General features: G+C 50.2%; 1 protein-coding gene across 3 annotated transcripts in view; it reads right to left on the bottom strand.

Annotated features, from left to right (window-relative positions):
• The window catches only part of LOC125727194 (protein Shroom4-like), a 33,952-nt gene that overhangs the window by 3,740 nt on the left and 8,642 nt on the right, over positions 1–21,570 (bottom strand). For 2 of the 3 annotated variants that reach the window (XM_049003907.1, XM_049003908.1), the window contains exons 2-7: positions 15,897–16,048; positions 5,866–6,003; positions 2,823–5,088; positions 1,822–1,883; positions 1,132–1,662; positions 256–816 (exon numbers count right to left, since the gene is read on the bottom strand). In XM_049003907.1, coding sequence (XP_048859864.1) covers positions 256–816; positions 1,132–1,662; positions 1,822–1,883; positions 2,823–5,088; positions 5,866–6,003; positions 15,897–16,048 — 3,710 coding nt within the window. The remainder of the gene's footprint in view (positions 1–255; positions 817–1,131; positions 1,663–1,821; positions 1,884–2,822; positions 5,089–5,865; positions 6,004–15,896; positions 16,049–21,570) is intronic. The other variant, XM_049003910.1, reaches the window with a different exon arrangement.

Here is a 21,570-nt window from a genome sequence, read left to right as displayed (position 1 = left end):
CCTCCTCATTCAGCTGCTCAGCATAACTGCTACTACAACAACTATTCCTCTTCTACTCTGTCGTCTTTGACCGCTGATCTGTGAAAGTCCACACTGCCACCTACTGGAGACACCTATTCAATTACGTTGTTGGTTCAGATCCCAGGGGCAGCAGAGTGATGTCACTGAGCAGTCTGTCCTCCTTCCTTAGAAAATATATGTCGCTTTGTATAAAAGCATCTGCTAAATAAAAGGTGTATTGGCAAATGCTCTCACCTTTCCAAGGTGTCGACGCTCAGCTCCAGCCCGCTCCTGCCGCCCCTCCAGACCTCCCTGCTCACGTCCCCTCCTCCACCCTGTGGGAGAAGCTCCTCCAAGAGCTTGGCTTCTGCCGTCTCCTCAGCACCCCCACCGCGGACCTGTGCTGCAGGGCCAGGACGGGCCATCAGTGCACCTCCGGCTGAGGGACTGTCTTCTGGGACCATGTCTATGTCCGTCTCCAGCACAGTCCCGGGGCGTGCTGGACCCCGAGGATGCCCCTTGGCCGAGCTGCCCGCCGCTTCTGCTGCCTGTGGAGTATCGATGTCCGTCTCCAAGGGCTCTTCCATCACCCCGCCAGCTTCCGGATGAACTAAACTTGGCTCTGCGTCGGTGGATGTCTCAGGGCTCCCCGAGGGACGGATCTCCGGGGAGAACTGCACCATGGCGGGCTCCTTTTCCGTCACACTCTGACTGCTGACTTTCCGCTGGGTCCCACCCCAAGAGTCCAGATGGGCGGGATCTGAGAGCCGGGCTGGTTCCTGTTCTGCGTTCGATGCACTTTCTGACACGGACAACCTGTTGGACATTTACAGCCGATCACATACATTCACATGGCAGAAAAAAAATCAATCAATCAAATAACCTGAAAAATGTAATCCGTAACTCTCTGCCAGCAATAATATATAGTAACCGTGATTAATGTAAATAAATTAGATCTATATAGAGCAGATCACGGACAATCTATGTAAATGACAGCACAGGGATCTTAGGCATGACTTGCGACTTTCTGTTGCATTTTATGTTCTGAATGTGTTTCTGAATAGAAGGAAACAAAAATGTGTGTGTGTGTATATATACATATATCTGCTTTAACCGGGGAGACCCACTCACTTCGCATATGGGACGGCCTGTGAAGGAGCCTCCCCCTTGGTGATGGCCGGTCTACAGGTCTCCTGCAGGACGGTGACGCACCTCGTGCCATCGCTAAGCGGCAGGCTGTGGGACCGCTGTCGGGTCACATCAAGGTACCCAGCATGCTCCTGGGGCCGAGCCGGGTATGGGGTTTCCTCGGCAGGGGAAAAGGGGCGCGAAAACAAGCTCTGGTGAGATGCCCTCCTGCGGTAGAACTTCTCCCAGTCGGGAGGGGGCGGGCGTGGTGGGGGCACCCCCTTCTTGCGGGCCGCAATGCCGCTTTCTGTTGGTTTTTCCGCCGCGGAAATGTGAATCGTTACAGCATTTGTCTGAAGCCGCTGTGCCAGGTGGACGCTGCCCTCGGACAGGGCCCGCCCGCGCTGCGCGTGCTGCGCTGCGTCTTCCTTTGTGTCGCATGCACGCCGTGTCTCAACTATACCGACGTTATCGCAGTGTGGCGGTGTAGCGCCCTCTGGTGGCCGGAGGCCAGACCTACAGTTAAGTAAATCCCTGAAGAAAAGGACAAACAACCACAAGTGGGTTATTATAATTATTATTGGGGTCATTGATTTATTAGAGAATGATTAAAGTTTCAAACATAAAGAACTAACGAAAGAATATACATGAAACCTACCATGCTTTTATGGAGCTAAAGGGAAGGATTCTTACCTCTCTGTCAGACTTAAATTTCTACTCAGTTTACTTGCTTCCATCATCTTCATGGGATGTACCTACAGGAAGGATTTAAGAATGAAAAATAATAACCATGTCATTAAAATTACCATTAAATTAATGATAATTTCACTGTTAATTATAACAAAAATGGCTTGATAAGGATGCTTATTCAAATCCTACAAGTATGTTCAAAAATTCAAAATAACCAAAGCCATAATTCAGCACATAGAGAGCATTACAAACACATCCTGATAGAGTGTCTCTGAATGACAAGTTCATGAACTTTTATATATTCCCTGTACTAGCAAACCATTTGTGTGTTGGGACTCCTCAAAAGACAAGATTTATTGCCCCCCAGCACATCTGCGTATGCTGAAGGAGAAGTGGTCTCCCGGGGGGGGGGGGGGGGGGGGGGTCGCAGAAGACAGTGGCAAATGGTAATCAGTGTTGCTCTAAACCAAAGGCCTTCATCTGAAAGTATCTGAGGCATGGAAAATGGACTGGAGCCTAGAGGAAGCAGAACTACAAGCGATGAATATCAACACTCAGAAACTCACCGGGGGCCGACTTACACGGAGGAGTCAACTGATTTTTCGAAGAATCAAATTTGGAATTTATTACTCACGCTCTTTAATGCTATGCTACAACCCGACTCTGAAAGCGAGACGGGACTTTTCACCATCGGTTCTGCCCCTGGAAATTTTGTAAATGCACTAGAACGTTCCTGAAACCTGTGCCGTTTGATGGAATACAGGCCCAGCAAAGAAGGAGGGCTGAACTCAAACAGAGCTGCATTCCGGCCAGCTGACATGGATATGTGCACAGAAAGGAACCGGCGACTTCAGGCGCTTTCTCGGGCTATTGTTGGCCTGGTACAGAGGTGACACTGCCGGGGACCAACGCCACGTGATTCCAACACCAAATCTCCACCAAAGCTAAGCCGCTAACCCCATGTGCTCCTCAAGGAGACCCGGCACCCTCTACCACACACTTACCTCCAGCGGAGCCCTGCACATCTGCTTCGGTCCCGGTTTCTCCTGAGGGCTGATCTGATTACCCAAGCATGAGATGGGGAGACGGACACTGTTCTCATCAATATGGGGAAACCGTTTGACCTCCAGTACTTCAGGATTGTCGAGCGGATCACCGCCGTAGTGGTTATTCAGGCCGGGCTGGGTTATCTGCTGATCAGCGTCGAAGCTGCCGGACAGAGTGCTCCTCGCTTCATGGAGTTGGTGGTATAAGACGTCATCACCAACATCTCCCTGGTAGGAATAGCGCCGCTGGTTTACTTCTGTTCTCCGCCCAGGAGTCTCCATCTTGACTTGCTCCAGGTTTCTCCGTTGCATATCCGGCCTTTGCCGGTAACTGGTCGGACCGGGCTGGCTTAACACAGGCACGCTCCGGCTGGTCTCCTCAAAGAACTTTCTGCGGTCTGCGAAAGGAGGGATGTCAGTATTTTCCAGTTTAGACCAGGAGTGAGGTTTAGTCACTGGTTTAGTACTTTCTTCCGACGCTCTTCTGCCAGCAGTCCAGGACGGCTCCGTCTCCCGCGTCCAACGCCACCGCCGTGGTTTTCCTGCTGGTCCGGGCTCCTCCAGCACTCTGATGTGACAAAGCCCAGCTTGCTCCGTGTGCTGGGAGCCCCACGTAGGGTCTCCTAAGCTACTGTGACCTTTGCCGCTGGAAGTCGGAGGAGCGGCAATTTTGCTGGATGCTGCCGCGATGTCGGAGGATGCACCAAGGCTGTGCTGCTCCCCCCACTCCTCCTCCTCCAGGGGCTCCTCACCTTGCAGGAGGTTGGCCGAGTCTCTGCACTTCAGCAGCTGTGCCTTTTTACGCTGGATCTCGTTGCGCAGATTCGTGGCGAAGCGTTCGCTGCGGCGGAGGGATTTGGACAGGCGGCGCTGCCTAGAGCAGTCCTGCCTGCCCACTTGAATTAGGGACTCTCTATCCCCGAATCCATCTCTGTCTCGTTTCCCCTGCTCAAGAGCGTCTCTGCCGGCGACCGTGTATAGACCTCTGCAATCTTCTTCTAGAGCCGCAGGTTCCTCTGGCTGGGGAGGCTCTGCTGATTCTTCTCCAGGCACGGTAAGAGAGGAGCACCACGTTTGGCGAGTACAGAGCAGGCTCGCGGTAGACTGGGCAGCTTCTCCCTCCGCCTGTGGATCTTCGGGCTCAGAAGCTGCGACCGAGCCGGGTGTGGAGCACCTGCTGCTGGACCACTTCTCCAGAGGCATCGTATTTTTGCCAGAATCGTTCTCTGGATCTTCTTCACAGTGTAGTGAAGATCTGGACCATGGACCATGAGGGTTTAAGTCGCTGTCCAGCCTGGGGCTGCCGGGGAGGGTCAGTGTGGACAGCTCTGTGGACAGCAAGGAGTCGGGTGCGCTGTGCCTGTGACTCGCCACACCGAGCTTGTTCTTGGGGGCCTTGGGTAAGCTGCAGGGGGGCTGCACGCTCTCCCTCACACCCCCACTGGGAGGATCCAGAGGGCAAGGAGAAGGGGAGGGTGACATTCCTGGTAGCAGATGGGAGGCAGAGAGGTTCTCCTTGCAAGATGTACGTTGGCTGCAGTCGCAGGCCTCCAGCTCCGAGTTGAAGGTGTAGTACTGATCCAGTGAGCATCCCTGCTGGCAGGGTTTGCTGTCTGCCAACTTGCACGGAGTCGCAGCTGAGGTCCGGTCCTGGATTTTCATGGGATCCTCGACCCAACATCCGGTGATGCCCGAGATGTCGACGGGAGCAGAAACGCAGCGCTGCTCGGTGGCCCGCGGCCGACCTCGTGTAGCCCGGAAGCTGTCCCTCCTCACGGGAGGCTGTGGGGGCACCCTGGCAGCAGAGGAGGGGCCTCGCTCCTCCTCGTAACCGTACGAGAATGGCCGAGCCCGGGCCTCTGGGCGTCTGCAGGAGGAGTAGCTCTTCCTGTTGGGCTCCTCGGGGAAGAGGCCCGCATCGCCGTCGGGGTCTTGGCAGCGCCCGTCGGCATAGCGACAGGAGCCCAGGCTATGGAAGAGGCTGTCTACAGAGCTGGCGTCCTCCTGCCGGAGGGAGACCGTGTAGTCGGAGGTGTTGGAGCTGGCGGAGAAGGAGCTGTACGCGGAATCCCGCTTGTTGCTGAAGATGACGGGGTCGACGGGCGACAGCTGGCTGTCACAGCAGCCCTGGCAAGGGGGGTCCAGGCTCTCCATGCTGCCCAGCGAGCTGCTGCGGTCCGTGCTGCAGTAGCGGGACAGCTGGCTCCACTGCATGGACAAGTCACTGCGGCAGAGCACAATACACACCAAATGCGATCAGACGGCAGAGCTTCTGAAAAGCTCTCAAAAAAAGAATACAGCAGTCGGCACAGCTGCAACTAAACTACATGCACAATCATATGAGCTTCTCTGTATCAAAGCACAATAACTACAAAACACTAGGTCACAAAGTCAGTTCCTTAAATTCCCTCCTGCCGGCAATATTTATGCATATGAGCGCACGCATGCACAGACACACGGAGACATTAAATTTATGTAATAAATGTAATATATTACATTTATTATTGCCAAATGAATTCAAACTTAAAAGCCCTAAGCATTCATTTTAAATGTTACCGATCTCACAAATCATCAGTGTTCCTGTGCCGGTCCTGCTCCCACCTGGCCTTAACGCGCGCGATCCTTACTTCAGCGCACGCACGCGGCTCAGATCAGTGCAGGCATTATTACGAGCGGGCGGCTCCGGATCCCGCAGATAGCGTGCATCTCATTCATCGGGGAACTTCCTGTTTCAGCGCCGACGTCCGACCTCAGACGCCCGCAGACGGACCGCGAGGCCGCCACTGCGCGGAGACGCTATAACCATTAGCCCATGCTTACATTACCGAAAAAAAAACCGTCAAGATAATCTTATCAGTGCACACAGCCTAATGGAACCTGAACACGGTCTCTGCTCGGGATTTTTAGTTTTCGTGAACGATGTTAACGGGAAACCGGAATGGGTTTTTCTGACAGGCGTGACCTGGATACCGGTGGTGTGTGGGATGGCGCCAGGCATCACCTGCTCTCTCCTGCCGAGGGCCACGGGACGCCGAAGGGCCCGGAGTGCAGCTGCATGGCAGGGGGCCCGTCAGCGCCGGGTGGCTCGGACAGCTTGGCCAGATGCCAGGAATGCGGCCGGATCACAGGGACGCTGCGCCTGGGGGGGGGGATGCACAAAGATGCGTAAACAGGGGGCCGAATTCCCGCACACAGGGCCATGGGGTCCCGTCAAGCACATGGTCCGTGATCTCGAAACGGTACCGCTCTGAATGTGACTCATCACTGTGCCGGGGACCCCTGTGCGGCCCGCAGTGCCACCCATGATCAGCCGCTCCCCTCTGATCAGACAGCTGTGCAAACACTCAGCTACAGCCAATGTCAACTCAAGAGGCTAAAAGAAAGCTACCGCAGTGAACCACTGTCTTTAACTGAGGGGAAGCTCTCGGGGGTCCCAGACTGGGGGGGGGGGAGAGACGAGACTCCCAGACATCCAGAAGATACTGTCCCACTGCCAGAACATCAGTGTGACGGACAAGCTCATATCCAGGGAGTCGTCAATCATTATTAAGTGCTGCACCGTTAACAGGAAGGAAGGGTAATTAAACCCAATAGCCAAAAATAACCGAAATCACAGCAATGACAGCATTAAGCAGCCATGCACTAAGTCAGCCCTGATTACTGTTTACTGTAGAGATAAACACAATGTTTCATAAAAAATACATTTATCAGTACAGCATGTACATCATAACTCATAAAAATACCTACTGATGTTCAAAATGAACTGAATTCATAGTTTACACAGGCTGAGGAAAAGTCAACAGCCGTAAGGACATTGACAATGATAATTCAGAAAACCCCCTATCGGATATGTCCTTAAAGCAGTCATTGCGGACAGTCACTGTGACATACACACAGAAATGACACAGAATTAAAGCCAATAAAAACACTTATAGAGAAAGAGTTTGCATGAGAACCGCATGCCGCACATACTGCCACATGGCAGGTCGATAATTCCCAGGATCCCCGGCTCCTACCGCAGCACGTCGCCCTCAACTCTCTGCACTCACCCTGCTCCAGCAGTGACTCGACATCCAGCAAAGACCACCAGACGTGAGGGGAGAGTGTCTGCGAGACGCCCGAGCTGGCAAACCGAGAGAGGGGCAGACGCAGTCCCCGGCAGCCGGTCACATGCTGCGGACGAAACTCGCCCAGAAGCTCTGAGTCAACTTCATACGCTCCACCGGACAAAAGCAAACAAAGCCAATGACAAAGTCCCCCTTTGTACGTTATGGGGGGGTGGGGGGGGGTGAGGGATGCAAAAATTCAGGAAATGGAGGAAGAGAGAGGGAGGGAGAAGGTTCCTTACATCATCACTGGGGGCTGATTTTGCTATGCCAGCCCCACACGAAGGAGCAGCTGGACAGAATGTCGAGGACCCCGGCCCTCAACACTCAGGGCTTATAGCGACCCAGAGGCCCCTGGTCCTCCAGACTTACAGTGGCCCTAAGGACCCCGGCCCTCCGGGTTTACAGCGACCATAAAGACCCCGGCCCTCCGTGCTCAGGGCTTATAGCGACCCAGAGGCCCCTGGCCCTCCAGACTTACAGTGACCATAAGGACCCCGGCCCTCCGCGCTCAGGGCTTATAGCGACCCAGAGGCCCCTGGCCCTCCAGACTTACAGTGGCCCTAAGGACCCCGGCCCTCCGGGCTTACAGCGGTCCTAAGGAACCCATCCCGCTGGGCTTACAGCAGCTGTAGGAACCCCGGCCCTCCACGCTCAGGGCGTACAGCAACCCCGAGGCCCTCCAGGCTTACGGTAGCCCTAAGAACTCTGGCCCTCCGTGCTCACAACGGCCCTGGGGACCACGCCACTAGACTTCTGTGAGTACGACCCCTAGCCAAGTTCCCCCAGTCAGGAAGCCCAGCGGGGGTGGAGAGGAAGTCACATCCGGGAAGGTGACAGAGAGGCTCCTCGGACTGCATTGTCTGAGGAACACGCCGGCGCTTCCCTTCTCTCGGAAAAGAGCCCAAAATGATGACCGGTGGCTACGACAGGAACGAATTCAGGGGAAAATATTTCTTTCCCTTTCTCTCCCCCCAAGAGGACAATATAGATAAATCTGAAAAAGGCCACTGAACTATACTTACGAAAAATAAATAAATAAAACATTACAGCTAATCACTGGCGATGAAGAAGATGAGAACAAGAGAAGAAAATGGACAGAGTGAAATGAAAAAGCTTCCAGGTCTTTCATTTGGATGGATCTGGTTCTACGCAATTTCCAAGCAGCATCAGTCAAGCACATGCACACTGAACACAGAACAGCCAATAACACAGGTAACAGATTCTAACATTTATACCCGTGTACGCCTGAACACGGTGTGAGGCACACACTCTGCTGTGTAACATTTATACTACCCGAGTACGCCTGAACACGGTGTGAGGAACACACTCTGCTGTGTAACATTTATACTACCCGAGTACGCCTGAACACGGTGTGAGGAACACACTCTGCTGTGTAACATTTATACTACCCGAGTACGCCTGAACACGGTGTGAGGCACACACTCTGCTGTGTAACATTTATACTACCCGAGTACGCCTGAACACGGTGTGAGGAACACACTCTGCTGTGTAACATTTATACTACCCGAGTACGCCTGAACACGGTGTGAGGCACACACTCTGCTGTGTAACATTTATACTACCCGAGTACGCCTGAACACGGTGTGAGGAACACACTCTGCTGTGTAACATTTATACTACCCGAGTACGCCTGAACACGGTGTGAGGAACACACTCTGCTGTGTAACATTTATACTACCCGAGTACGCCTGAACACGGTGTGAGGAACACACTCTGCTGTGTAACATTTATACTACCCGAGTACGCCTGAACACAGTGTGAGGAACACACTCTGCTGTGTAACATTTATACTACCCGAGTACGCCTGAACACGGTGTGAGGAACACACTCTGCTGTGTAACATTTATACTACCCGAGTACGCCTGAACACGGTGTGAGGAACACACTCTGTTCTGTAGCATTTACACACTATATGAAGGCAACTCTCACCCAAAGCTTTACATACAAACCGGTTGCACTGATGTTCCGGAGCTCTCACACCTCATTCCTAACATCGCTGCTTTTGTTAGAGGACATGTAGAGGAAACCAAGCCTGGTTTACTTTGGAAAGTCAGAAACTACCTTTCATCCGAACCCCCCACAGGAATGACGCACCCAAAGGCCATAAAGAATTCCGCCACGGATGACACACTCATAAATGCAAGAATTCTGGCGAGGTTCTTTGGTGTGTTTGGTTCTGATTACTGGTGGCCGACCCAGGTGCTGTTCAGAAGAGACACAGGATGGAGGATAGTCTGGCCCAGACAGAACACACAACAAAAATTACAAGTCAGGACAATATGGACCAAACAGACATTTACTAGCAGGGTATTGCTGAAAGAGGTCTGGCATTTCATCCTTATATTAGCAGGAGTTTAGGCAACTTAAACCTCTGGATTTACTGGTGGGGCTTTGATATGGAGAGTAAAGCTCGTTGGATCAGGTAGGGGAAATCCGTGCGTGCAATCGCTCACCGACGTGGGATTTACAGATTTACAAGTCCGTCCCAGAATGCACCTGAGTGTCCCGCCTTCCCGGCTGCAGCATCAGGCACGTGATTCACCGCCACATCCCAGCCAATCAGTCACACAAGCCTGGGCCGTTAATTGGCCAGTACAGGACGGCTGGGGAACGGGACGACTTCCACAGAACAGGGCGGCGATTTGGGACTTTTGGGATCCTACTGCCTTTCTCTGCTTAAATGACAGACAGAGAGAAATGAAGCAGGAGACGTGAGGAGATTCCCCATAAAGAGAGCCGGAGAAATGCCGTCACGATAGCGGGACCGTAGCTGCTGGCACGGAAATCCCCCAAATCCAGGATTACCCAAATAAGAAAGAAAAAAGGCTCCTCAGAATGTGACGCCCCCATGAATCCCATTCACAGATACCAGCAATAACGGTGGTGTCCTGTGTTTGGATTGGTCGCCCTGGTGATGACACGCTATGTCTTCCATCCAATAGCTTTCCACTGATCCAGCTGAGAGTCACTCTCACATTTAAGATTAAGATGGCCTTTATTGATCCCAGGGGTAGATTCTGGATCCCGGGGGGGGGGATTATACATATACATATGTGACATACACAGCACATTCTTACACACTTGTTTAGCTTTGACATTTCCCATGGTTATCTGGCAGAAGATTGCAAAGGTTTGAGATCAGAGGGCAGGTTCAGCCATTTTTCAGGGACCAGCCATTTCATCACTCTGACAGTAAGGGGATTCAACCCGGCAACCTTCCGGACATGGCCCCAACACAGAGCCCCCCCATTATAATCTTCTACATCCTAACACTACTATGATTTCTTCTCCTGGTCCTACGGCTAATAAACAAATAAGCATTTCAAAACGAACAAATAAACGGCGCTGCCAAACGCGAGCGAAGCTTCCCGTGAGCGGTGGAGCCGCGGTGATTAAAAGCGGATGCCGAGCATCTCAGCGAGCAGACAGACCCACTGAAAGGGGATCAAAGCATGTCAGGAATGCGGCAGACAAACACAGATCTGAGGGACTGGCGTGTAGGTGGCCCAGTCACTCAGGGGCAGCTCGGAGCGTCTGGACCCAGGCGGCCCGACATCGCAGCTCCAACACCGCCGGCGACTTTATTAAAACACGCGGGGAAACGAAGCCATAGCTTAGTGTCACAGCTAATTGGAAACAGGAGTGCTAGCCCCCCCCCACCGACCCCCTACGGAGAGGCCCGGTCTCGGATCTGATGACTGTGCATATTGCAATAACTGCAGACCCCATACGAACGGCTTCGGGCTCTGAGGTGGGGGTTCGTGTGTGAGAGAGCATCTGCGTGTGTCTGCATATGTGCGTGCATGCACGTATGCGGCTGCGTGCGAGCGTGCGTGCAACAGCGTGTGCATCTGTATGCATGCACGTGTCTGCATGTGTGCGTTTGCTCGTGTGTCTGTGTGCCCATGTATGCATGTGTTTTGGTGCATGTATGCACGTGTGTCTGCATGTGTCTGTGTATGCATGCATGTGTGCCCGTGCATGCGCGCATGGGTCTGTGTATGCGTGCTCGCAGGAGTGCGTGTGTGGGGCTCGGTTTCTCTTTGTAAATGGTTATTGCTGGAAGGAAAACAGGAAGATTCCAAGAAGGAAAAGGCCTCAGAATGTGAGGATGATCATTGTTTCGCTGAGAATGGGGGGGCTTTTGTTCAGATGTTTATGGCATGTCTGAGGAAGATCTGTGCCTGGAGGGAACATGCACCTCACATTCAAAAGCCTGGGAGTTAAAACACACACACACACACACACACACACACACACACACACACAGTCTCCTGATGGTGGGTTACATACATCCTGCTGATCAATCCCCGCAGCTCCTATTACCCACCATAAGCACGGTGCTTTTGTTTAACTTTTAACAAGCAGTTGATGGGTTTACGGTTAACCAGACCGGTCACATTGGGGTTTATCGGAAACCCCCCCCCCTCCCCCGGCCCCCACTGTTAGCGCTGTCACAGGGAAAACGTGATGGGGGGTCTCCCTGTGTGAGTCTCTGCAGCAGGACGAGCCAACAGAGGATCTCGCACTAATTACTGGCTGTCAACGTGCATAAATAAAAGAAGCCTTACGATACGGAAACAGCCTTACAGTGAAGGAAAAAGATTACAGTTAATAGCTTTCTACTTCACAACAAAGATAATGTTTGGAACACCTATAATTCAATTACAATTTACAGGCAGTTTGGCAATCAAACAGGACCTCTGCGCAGAAGTTAATTTGTTAGAGAGAAGCCAAGGTGGATAGTATAAGTCCATAAAGTACGAATCCACACCAGGATTTCGTTTCAACCAAGCAGTTGCGAACTCTGTGACGTTCTGCTCCAAGTCACAATCAGAGTTCGCAACTGGTTGGTTGAAACGAAATCCTGGTGTGGATTCATACTTTATGGACCTGAACTATCCACCTTCGCTTCTGCGCAGAGGTCCCGTTTGATTGCCAAACTACTTCTAAATTGTAATTGAAATATAGGTGTTCCAAACATTATCTTTGCTGTGCACCTGAACTACCCATCTCCTGGCTAGAAGGTTCATCCATCCATCCATCCATCAGATTGTTTCGGTCTGCAGAATTAAGGCAGTATGAGCGGTAGTAGTAGAATGTTGCAGTCTCTCTGAACATGCACGGTACAAGACACGGGGACAAGTGGCACTTGCGAGTACCCCGCCCGCCCCCACCGTGTGAAAAAGCATCACCTGACCTCCCGGCCCTCACGAGCGCCGACATCACCAGGCACACTTCGGCCGATGGCAGCTCTGTGCACAAACCAAAACCGCCCACACGACGATTTCTCACAGTCAGGAAACCGAAATGTCTGCTTCAGCAGAAAGGGGCCGTTGACACCCCACGGTGGCAAGTGACCTCCACCGAAAAGATGAAACGTCACTCCAGACATCTGTGCACCTCCCACAGGGAGAAAAAAAAGTCAGACTGGGAGGAAGACGTCAGACGGAATGACGAAGACGAAGGGTGAGAGATCAAAAGAACCTCCAGCTTTCACCTTTTTGGTGCACCCCCCCCCCCCCCCCCAGAGATCGAGGTGACTGAGGCATGGCAGAATTGGCCCCGCCCACAAGCCACGTGTCACCTTCCCAAGAGCTGCAGCCCTGACCCCGTGACCATCCCCCTGCCCTGGGAATGCAGAGGAGATACACAAGCAGGATTACGTTAACAAAACCCAGCCTTCTACTGGGAGAGAAGACTTTTAGAATAGGGAAATATCTACTGCAGCTGTGGATTGGGTGTGGCAACCGGTATTTAGCAATGACTCTGGCGGGCATTCTTGGGTGCACATCAAAAGCAGAAGTATGTAAATGATGCACATGCCAATGAAGAATGCGTCAGAAAGTGAAACAATAATTCCCATTAGTACTTTTCATGCAGGGAATGCAGCTCAAAGTATCAGATTAAAACAAAACAAAAAACAGAAGCGACTAACATTCAGGTCAATGAAATTATAGAAGGATGGAATAAGTAAATATAAACGCATAAAAGGTTAAAGTTATAACAATGAAATTGGGAATAACTAATGTTTTACGGATTTAGCAACAAAACAACGAGATAAAAAGAAATAAATAGCTTAGGTAGTACACAAATGAAAATAAACAATACCACAATGACAAAGGGGAGGAGGAAAATGTAACAAAGTAAAACAAAATACTATAAACGGGTGAAAATTCCGATCTAAAGAGATTCGTTTTCAATGGCATTTTAAGAGCGTTAAGCGACTCGGCTTCTCTGATGTCGTCTGCCAGTGTGTTCTACAGTTTGGGAGCATAATAGCTGAACGCTGCTTCACCGCTATATTTATGTTCCGTCGCTGGAATATACAGAGATCTAGGATCTAGTAGGAGTATAAGAGGTAAGTCAGTAATGTATGAAAGTGCTGGTGCATTTAGTGCTTTATAACTAAGTAAAAACTGCTGAGAAGGCTGCTGATTTGGGCCAGGCAATCAGTCGCATTTTAATTTCAGTTACGACTTTGATTTCCAACGATTACCAAAACAAAATAATCAAGATAAAAGAATCACTGCGTCGCATTTCGTGTCGCAGTGATGCTCTTGTTTTGTCTTGCGTTTTAAATCCAGCGCAGCCTTTTCCAGCTCCTCTTTGTTCCTCAGAATTATGTTCAGAGTTCAAGAAAATCATCGAGCAGCCCTTACGCTAATGTGCTTTGCAGAAACCACAGCTGGTAAATTTATTTTATTATAAACAGTACCAGTCAAGAGATTTGGCACGCCAAGCCGCCTACAAAGGAGAGTGGTCGTGTCGCATCACATGACCTGATCACCTGACCTAAACACAACAGAAATGGTTTTAGAGGAGTTATACCGGAGTGTGACGGAAAAGTGGCCAATGAGAGCTCAGCGTTTGTGGGACCTCCTTCAGGACAGCTGGAAAAGCTTCTCAGGAGGCCACCTCATGGAACTGGCGTAGAGGAGACAGTAGGGTCAGCTAGTCTCAACTGGGCAACTGGGGTTAAGGGTCTCGCTCAAGTGCCCAATGGTGGGATCACTTTGCTGACCCAGGGATTTGAACCGCCGACCTTCTGAGTCCTAACCCACAGAGCTGCCCCCCCCCCCCCAACAAATTCACTTTTTGTGCAGTACATTTTTTGCATAATTTCGTTATTCTATAGATTTGATCTATAGATCTTTATAGTTATTTTAAAATGTAGAGAAAAGTACAAATAAGCATTTCTATGGGAATAAATAAGTTTACTTACTTATCCCTTAGTCTAACATCACCACTCCCCCTCCCCCCCACCCAGTGAAGCTCACGATTGCAAAGCAGCAACCAGGTCAAACCCGGCCTTTAGTCCGAACGCTATTCTCAGGATCCGAACGTCAAGACGTCACTGCTCCTGAAGAACACAGGAGAGCATCCGCGATTCACGAAAAGTGAAAAAACATCTGTCCATCTTCATATTCCGTTCAGGGTCTGCGGGTTGGGGGGGGATTGGGGCTGGAACCCATCCTGGGCAGGACATGGCACAGGGCAGTATGCATTTGAAATATATCCTCAGATAATCCTTTGAAGTGATGCCACCTACAGCACCCATGGAGTTGGGGGTTAAGGGCTTTGCTCGAGGGCCCACAGACAAGACTGTTCTGCTGAGGCTGGGTCTCGAACCAACAACCTTCCGATTACAGACAGAGAGGCTTTAGCCCGCTGAGCCACACGCTGCCCCCTCAGTAACAGGCGAGTAAGTGAAAGCAGGAGCCTCACTCTGCTGCACGTAGCCTCCGGCTGCCAAGCCACAGCCCAGAAAGCCCAGTCTGAATAATAACAGAGTGTCTTCATAACAGCATTTCTGAAAGGCCACCAAGAACGAGAGGAATTTGTCTCCCCGCGTTTGTTTTTGTCAGCTGAAAACCACTTTTCCTGTGGCGAACACCCGAGAGATGTTCAGAGAGACAGCAACAATACCCAAGCTAGCGACTTCGCCATGTTCCCCAGATTCCCGCACTGCGAAAGCAGGATCGCTCTCAAACCGAGAGGCCAGAGAGGAAGGCAGGCGTCATAAAACAAAAGACGCGCAGAATGTTTTCACACGTTTCCCTTCGAAAAGTCTCCAAACTTGATGTTTTCAGTTGATCCAGCTGCACACATGACGGCGACAGAGCAACACAGCCCAGAAACTTTGAGGTGGACGACTGGAGTCCAGCACGTATTTGCAGCCATGCAGCAGTTCCAACACTGACCACAGTGTGCCGCTAGAGAACACAGAGGGGGAGGGGTCCCGGCCCAGGCTAGCGCTTCAGTCATAGCACAAAAATACATTAAGTGCCACAAATTAACGGGATGAAGAATTACTTGTGTTGCTCGTGTTTTAATGGCCGTCTACCATCTCCGTCAGCGTTTCACACCAGACTTTTTCGACCAAAAAACAGGCTCATAAAACTTCACGACATTCTTGGTGCCCACACATTTGAGGAGTCTCAAGTGGCGGTTTGTTTTAGACAGACTTGCAGCCCGAGCTGACTTCACTTCGAATAATTTAAAATTTTTTATTCAGTTTCTAATGCACTAGTTAGCGAATTGGTATTTCAGCCCTTCGGAATTTAAGAGACAATGCGACTTTCCTGCATTTTCAGAAAGAAGGTAGGTTACACTATGGGTTATAATAAATCAGATAACACCTTTCACGTTGGCTTGCTATATATATGTATTAATATACCAAACATATTTGGTGCACTATTGTGCGGGAGATACTGCCGTATCAGTGACTGTTGATCAGATCTGTGAGTCACATGCGTTTAACCAGCTTGAAGCATTAGGACGGAGGGAAATTATTTTGTTTTGTTTTAACCCTATACAGCAGTGTCTCCCAATCCAGTTCACGTTTTTGCTCCCTCCCAGCCAATCAGAAACACAGAATACCTGTAGCAGGGGGACCCACCTGCGCACGACCATCCTGAGCGTCCGGTACGAGCTCTTGATGAGGATGAGGGCCTCCTGGCGGGAGCCGTACAGAGCGGAGCCGTTAATGTTGACCAGCTCATCTCCCAGCCGGAGCTTCCTGCACTGGGCTGCCTTCCCATCCTCTTCAATCTGGTTTGGGGGGTGGGGGGCAAGAGGCAGATCTTGAACAAAAACCTCTTATTTGACATCCTCCACGCGGCAGAACCAGATAAATGACCACATTGTGAGCGGGAGGGGGGGGGGGAGTTAAGGGTGGGGGGGTCAGGGGGCTGACGGATAGAGACATGGAGACAGTGACCAGCCCCCTGTTTCGCAATTCCTTATATGAAGGTAAACAACGTCACACAATCCCCCCCTGATGGATAGACACAATGGTCCCGTCCTGCCATCTGTTCTCACATTATCGCATTATAGAGGAGGCGGCTAAGGGGGTAGCCGTCGTGAAGGGGGTTAAAATAGGGGTAACATAGGGGTAAAACAGGGCTAAAGTACCTTCAAGCGGCACGACACCACAACAGGCCCCCATGCTGCGCTCCTACTTCACTGTCGCTTAACGCCCGGCTCTCAAACACCCTTCATACCGCTATTCACGAGACATGCGCAAAACTGCAGGGAGCGAAGGGTAAGACTACCAACCACGGTCATCTACCGAGAGCTGGGGTCACCGGACAAAACGTGCTATTTGTACCACAAGCGGAGCTGAAGCTAAAGGGCGACTGTTCCTTTGCGGTCTCGGGAACAGCCTCTGGCTAACGTCAGGTCCTCCTCATCAAATACCGATTCCAGATCTCGACTGAAAACCCATTTGTTCAGACCGGCTTTCGCTCCAGATCGACGGTATCTTAAATGTTTATTGTTCTAGTTTCGCTCGTCGTGCTTTGATGGAGGTTTCGTTTGGTCTGGCAGCTTTGTCTTTGTTTGAACCGTTTGTTGTTTGCAGATATTGTACAGGCAAAAGTTTGGACACCCACCTGTACAAAGGTATATCTATACCAATCACTACATTTTACAATAATTACAAAGACATCAAAACTATAAAATAACTTGCATGGAATTACACACTAACCAAACAATGTATTTGCTGTGGGGTGGGCAGTTCTGTAGGTTGGGACTCAGAAGGTTGCCATTTAAAATCCCTGGGTTAGCAGAGTGATCCCACCATTGGGCCCTTGAGCGAGGCCCTTAACCCCAATTGGCCCAGAGACTGGCTGACCCTGCTCTCTCCTCTACGCCAGTTTTCATGAGGTGGCCTCCTGGGATGCTTTTCCAGCTGTCCTGAAGGAGGACCCACAAATGCTGAGCTCTCATTGGCCACTTTTCCTTCACTCCTCCCAAACCATCTCTACTGTGCATAGGTCAGGTGGCCAGGTCATGTGATGCGACACTACCGCTCTCCCTTGTAGGCGCCTTGGCGTGTCCAAACTCTTGTCTGGTACTATATATGGCAACCTTTGCCGTCCCTTTACAATGATGACAGTATTCATGATGATGGCAATGGTAGGCATGGTGTTGATAATACTTTGAAGTTGATGACTCTTCAGTTCAGTTCTTCACGCAGCCATTACAGAATAGATGTTTTGTAGTCACTCCAATCCTGAATGAGGGTTAGGGTTAGCCAGGTCTCCATCAGCGGTGAGCAGAAACTCCTAACAAAGCATATCCCCAATCCACCACAATCCCTAGTGCAAGGTCTTGTAGCAGCACAGGTATGGAGAGACCAAGATCACCGGAGGTGTTGACAGGGTGCAGCAGCAAAAGCGAACAAAATCCGGGGCTGGTTTGACCTGTGGGCCGCAGACAGGCAGGAGAGCATCTGCACCAGCACCAGCGCAGAGGTGAAAGGGCAGTCTCCCCCCCAGCGGCACAGTAAAGCCTTTCTTCAGTCTACAGCAAACATCTAAGACTTCCAGCCGCACCGAGCTGGGAGGGGTGAGGTATTGGAATTTCTTTCTGCGGGCCTTGGAGGACAGAGACCTCGTTTCATTCACTCAGAACGTCCTGAGACGAGCACCTTAGGTGGGACATCACAGCACCACAGAAAAGGAGGAGACAGAGGAGGGACTGGGGTAAAACCAGGCCGTGCTCCCAAACACGTCACAAAGGGGGCATCGGATATGCCAGCTTTATATTGTGCATGGATGGATGGACATTGTGTCTTTTTATGTCATGCAGTAGCGTGTCAAAGTCTTCGGCCTTCAGAGAAATTGAATGATTTTCATATTGGGGTAGAACTATAATATCCATGAAAACGTGGCGGCTTAGTCATGTCTAAACCTCCCCTAAAGTCACCCCAGTATCTGCAGCAACCATCCAATGCACACCTACGGGCAATTTAGCAACTCCAATGAGCCTCAGCATGTTTTTGGACTGTGGGGGGAAACCGGAGTACCTGAAGGAAACCCCACGACGACATGGGGAGAACATGCAAACTCCGCACACATGTGACCCAGGCGGAGACTCGAACCCGGGTCCCAGAGGTGTGAGGCGACAGTGCTAACCGCCATGCCGCCCTTGCCTACCCCAGTTTTAAACATTTCCTTTGACTGCCTAAAACAGTGCTGTCTGTGGATGACCTAGAAATTTGTAGCTATGAGAAATGACTCGATAAAAACGCTTTTTGTTCAAACAAAGAGTTTCAGAATACTATTACTATTATTTTTTCTCACATCACCCTAGTTAAAGCAAACGGTTTTTCAGCTTTTTACCAGGGACGGAGATTCCCACGCCTTGTGCTTTGAAACATACAAGCAGACACACAGAGTGGATCCTCCCAACAGTTCTCAGGCTGCAGGTTTGAGCCGTTAGCCGCTAGCAACCAGCCTCTCTCTCCCTCTGGACACTGACCAAGCCTGGATGTCACCAGCAGACACAACACAAACCCCGTCCACATGCAAATAACAAGGGCTTCGATCTGTAAGAGACCTCAGAGTGACAAAAGCTGACCCAGCGATGGTGAAACGGTTAACGGCTCTGGTGTCTTCAAGAGGAAGTTGAAGGGGTCAAATTCCAGCACCTCATATATGTCATACACCAGTACGAACATAATGATTTAATTGTGTTTGAAACATGGAATTTTAATATCATTATTCCAGAATGAGTTATTCGGTAACATAAAGATAAGTTTTCTTTTCACTTCCAGTCTGACAGAAAGGATTTTTAGGCCAGGGAAATCTCATTGAAAATGTCAAAACATGCAAAGAACACACGATGATCAGAGGCAACAAGGCAGCACTGGGCTGAAATAAAGCAGAATTACATTTCATGCTTTGCGTGGGAACATTTTCAGGCCTAAAAACTCTGTGGTTACACGTTACCGGCGTCACGAGCAGGGACCAGCAACACGTTTTCTAAAGGTGGGACCGAAATATTCAACATCAGACTCCACATTCGGTGGAGAAAAACACAGGAGTACAACATGGACATTAAATTGTACTTCCTGTTAACCCCATTATTTGTTTTATAATCTGGAATGGAAGCAGAAATCAAACAGGAAACTATTTTTAAGCCTCCGAAATGACCCCGAACAGAGTCCGCAAAAGCAAAGGTTCGGACTCTTTACTCCTCAGGCCCCGTCAAGGCGAGAACTCGGGTCATTATCCAAGAACAATTAAACAGAGAGGACTTCCTAATTCGGCATGAACGGGGCCCAGTCGCTGCTGGGATACGTTAAAAGCTCAGAATTCATGCTGGAACGTTTTAAGTTACTAACTTTATGGTCTGTTCCCGTAATACGTGGAATGTGGCAACATCATTTCCACACGTACATTTAACTGGTGACTAAACCCTTAGGGAAAATGTGAGCGTCTAGACCGAGAGGGCTGCCCCTTTTAAAACACCTCCCTTTTTTGAGGGGGCGGGTAAAGCACCGTACCAGAGCACCAGCTGCACGTCGGAACGAAACCGTATAGAGAATCTTGCTGTTAGAACGAAAGTATACACTAAGCAGACTGCCCAAGACGCATGACGTCAAGCTGCCATCACATGTCAATCTCTCCCTCAGGAGATTTTAATGACTCCCGAGGCCGTGATGTAATGCGGCGCGATTATCGCTCATTTGGACAATTAACCTGACTTGTTTATTCGAAAGGAGGCAGTCTGGCACAAAATGGCCGCCCGACGGGGCTTTGCCACCAGGCCTTGGAGCAGCACGGGGACCCTGGTCGGACTCCCCTCCACGGCCTGTGGGTCGTTCTGAGCGTCCAGCCCGCTCCACTCCTGTCCGCTTTCATCCTGACCCAGCCAGAGGTGCAGAGGGAGTCGGGCATCATCCCAGCAGCCTTGTCACTGGGGGCACCCCGATACTCAGCTTCCACACAGTGGGGGCCTTATGCAAGGTTCTCATGTCATATACATACATAAATCACATGCACATATACATACATACACGTCCCCAAAAGGGCCCTCTAACCTTTAAATAATCTAATGGAATAATTTGTCAAAAATACATGTGGAAACTTCATATAATATTTCCCACTTCTTGACAGTGGAATAAAACACGTTTAACTTCGTGCCCATTAATGCGCAAAATGGTTTGGTGTGTGATTCGAAAAATTTTGCCACCCCCCACCCAGTGAGGGTGCTCAGAAAAGGAGATTCAAGTGAAACGTGAAAGAGAGGAAAATGATAGCAGAGGTGCCAAGGGACTTTGCGGCCAAGTACCTCCCATGCGAATCTGACGCTGAAAGCAATAAATAAAACGTTTATTATAAATTTTCCAATAAACACAATGTCAAAGCATTCGAGGCGGGAATGACAGCATGTCTCTAATGCGAGTGCATTTTGAATTTTGCTAGAATTTTAGCTTGTATTTTGGTTAAAACAGTGCTTGGTTTTTTTAGTGCGAGCTCTTATGCTGTGTGTGTTACCTGTGCACAGTTGGGAAATGTGTGTGTGTGTGTGTGTGTGTAGAGGTGGAGGGGACATCGTGGGGGGTCTCAGAGATCACCTTCTCCCCAGGTAAGAGAAAGGCACACAGCAGGCCTGTATATAATACAGACCCATTATGCACTAATTACCAGATCATACTCCACTCTCCACATGCACTTTCGGGCTGCAGACAGTCATCTGCGCTGCAGCTTATGTTCATGCTACATTTAGCTGTGGATGTAGATGCATGCCGCGGCCGGCGCATGCATGCCGCCATGATATTCCACCAGACCAGCACTGGGCAGATTTATTGCAACAAACACAAATGCAAGCAGTGTAATGAAATGGGTAAACTTTTATCAACAGTCTTAAAGTTAGCAGTTAAGGCTGAGAGCAGTATTACGGTAATAAGGTAAATGACAGCATTCCGAAATTCTTACGACAAAATCAGCCAGGATGCCAGTGCCCCAATCCACTGCACGAATTTTAAGGCCGAAATTGAAAATTGACGAAATAGTGCTGCTTTTTAAAATGCCGTATAATATCTGTACAGTATGAAAATTAGGCTTGCGGCTTCATACCGCTTATACGCCATAAGTACTACAGCAACATCAACTATTCTTCCTCTTCTCTTTCGTCGTTCACTGCTGATCTGTGAGAGTCCACGCTGCCATCTACTGGAGACACCTAGTCAATTACCTTGTATACGCGTAGTTGATGCGCAAAGTTTACGCTAGACAGAAAAAATGAGGGCTACAAGCACACTGACCACAGCTGTCCACAAC

This window comes from Brienomyrus brachyistius, unplaced genomic scaffold, assembly GCF_023856365.1.
Source record: "Brienomyrus brachyistius isolate T26 unplaced genomic scaffold, BBRACH_0.4 scaffold90, whole genome shotgun sequence".
NCBI lineage: Eukaryota > Metazoa > Chordata > Actinopteri > Osteoglossiformes > Mormyridae > Brienomyrus > Brienomyrus brachyistius.
The sequence above is the reverse complement of the archived record's forward strand: the minus strand, read 5'-3'. Positions and strand labels throughout refer to the sequence as shown.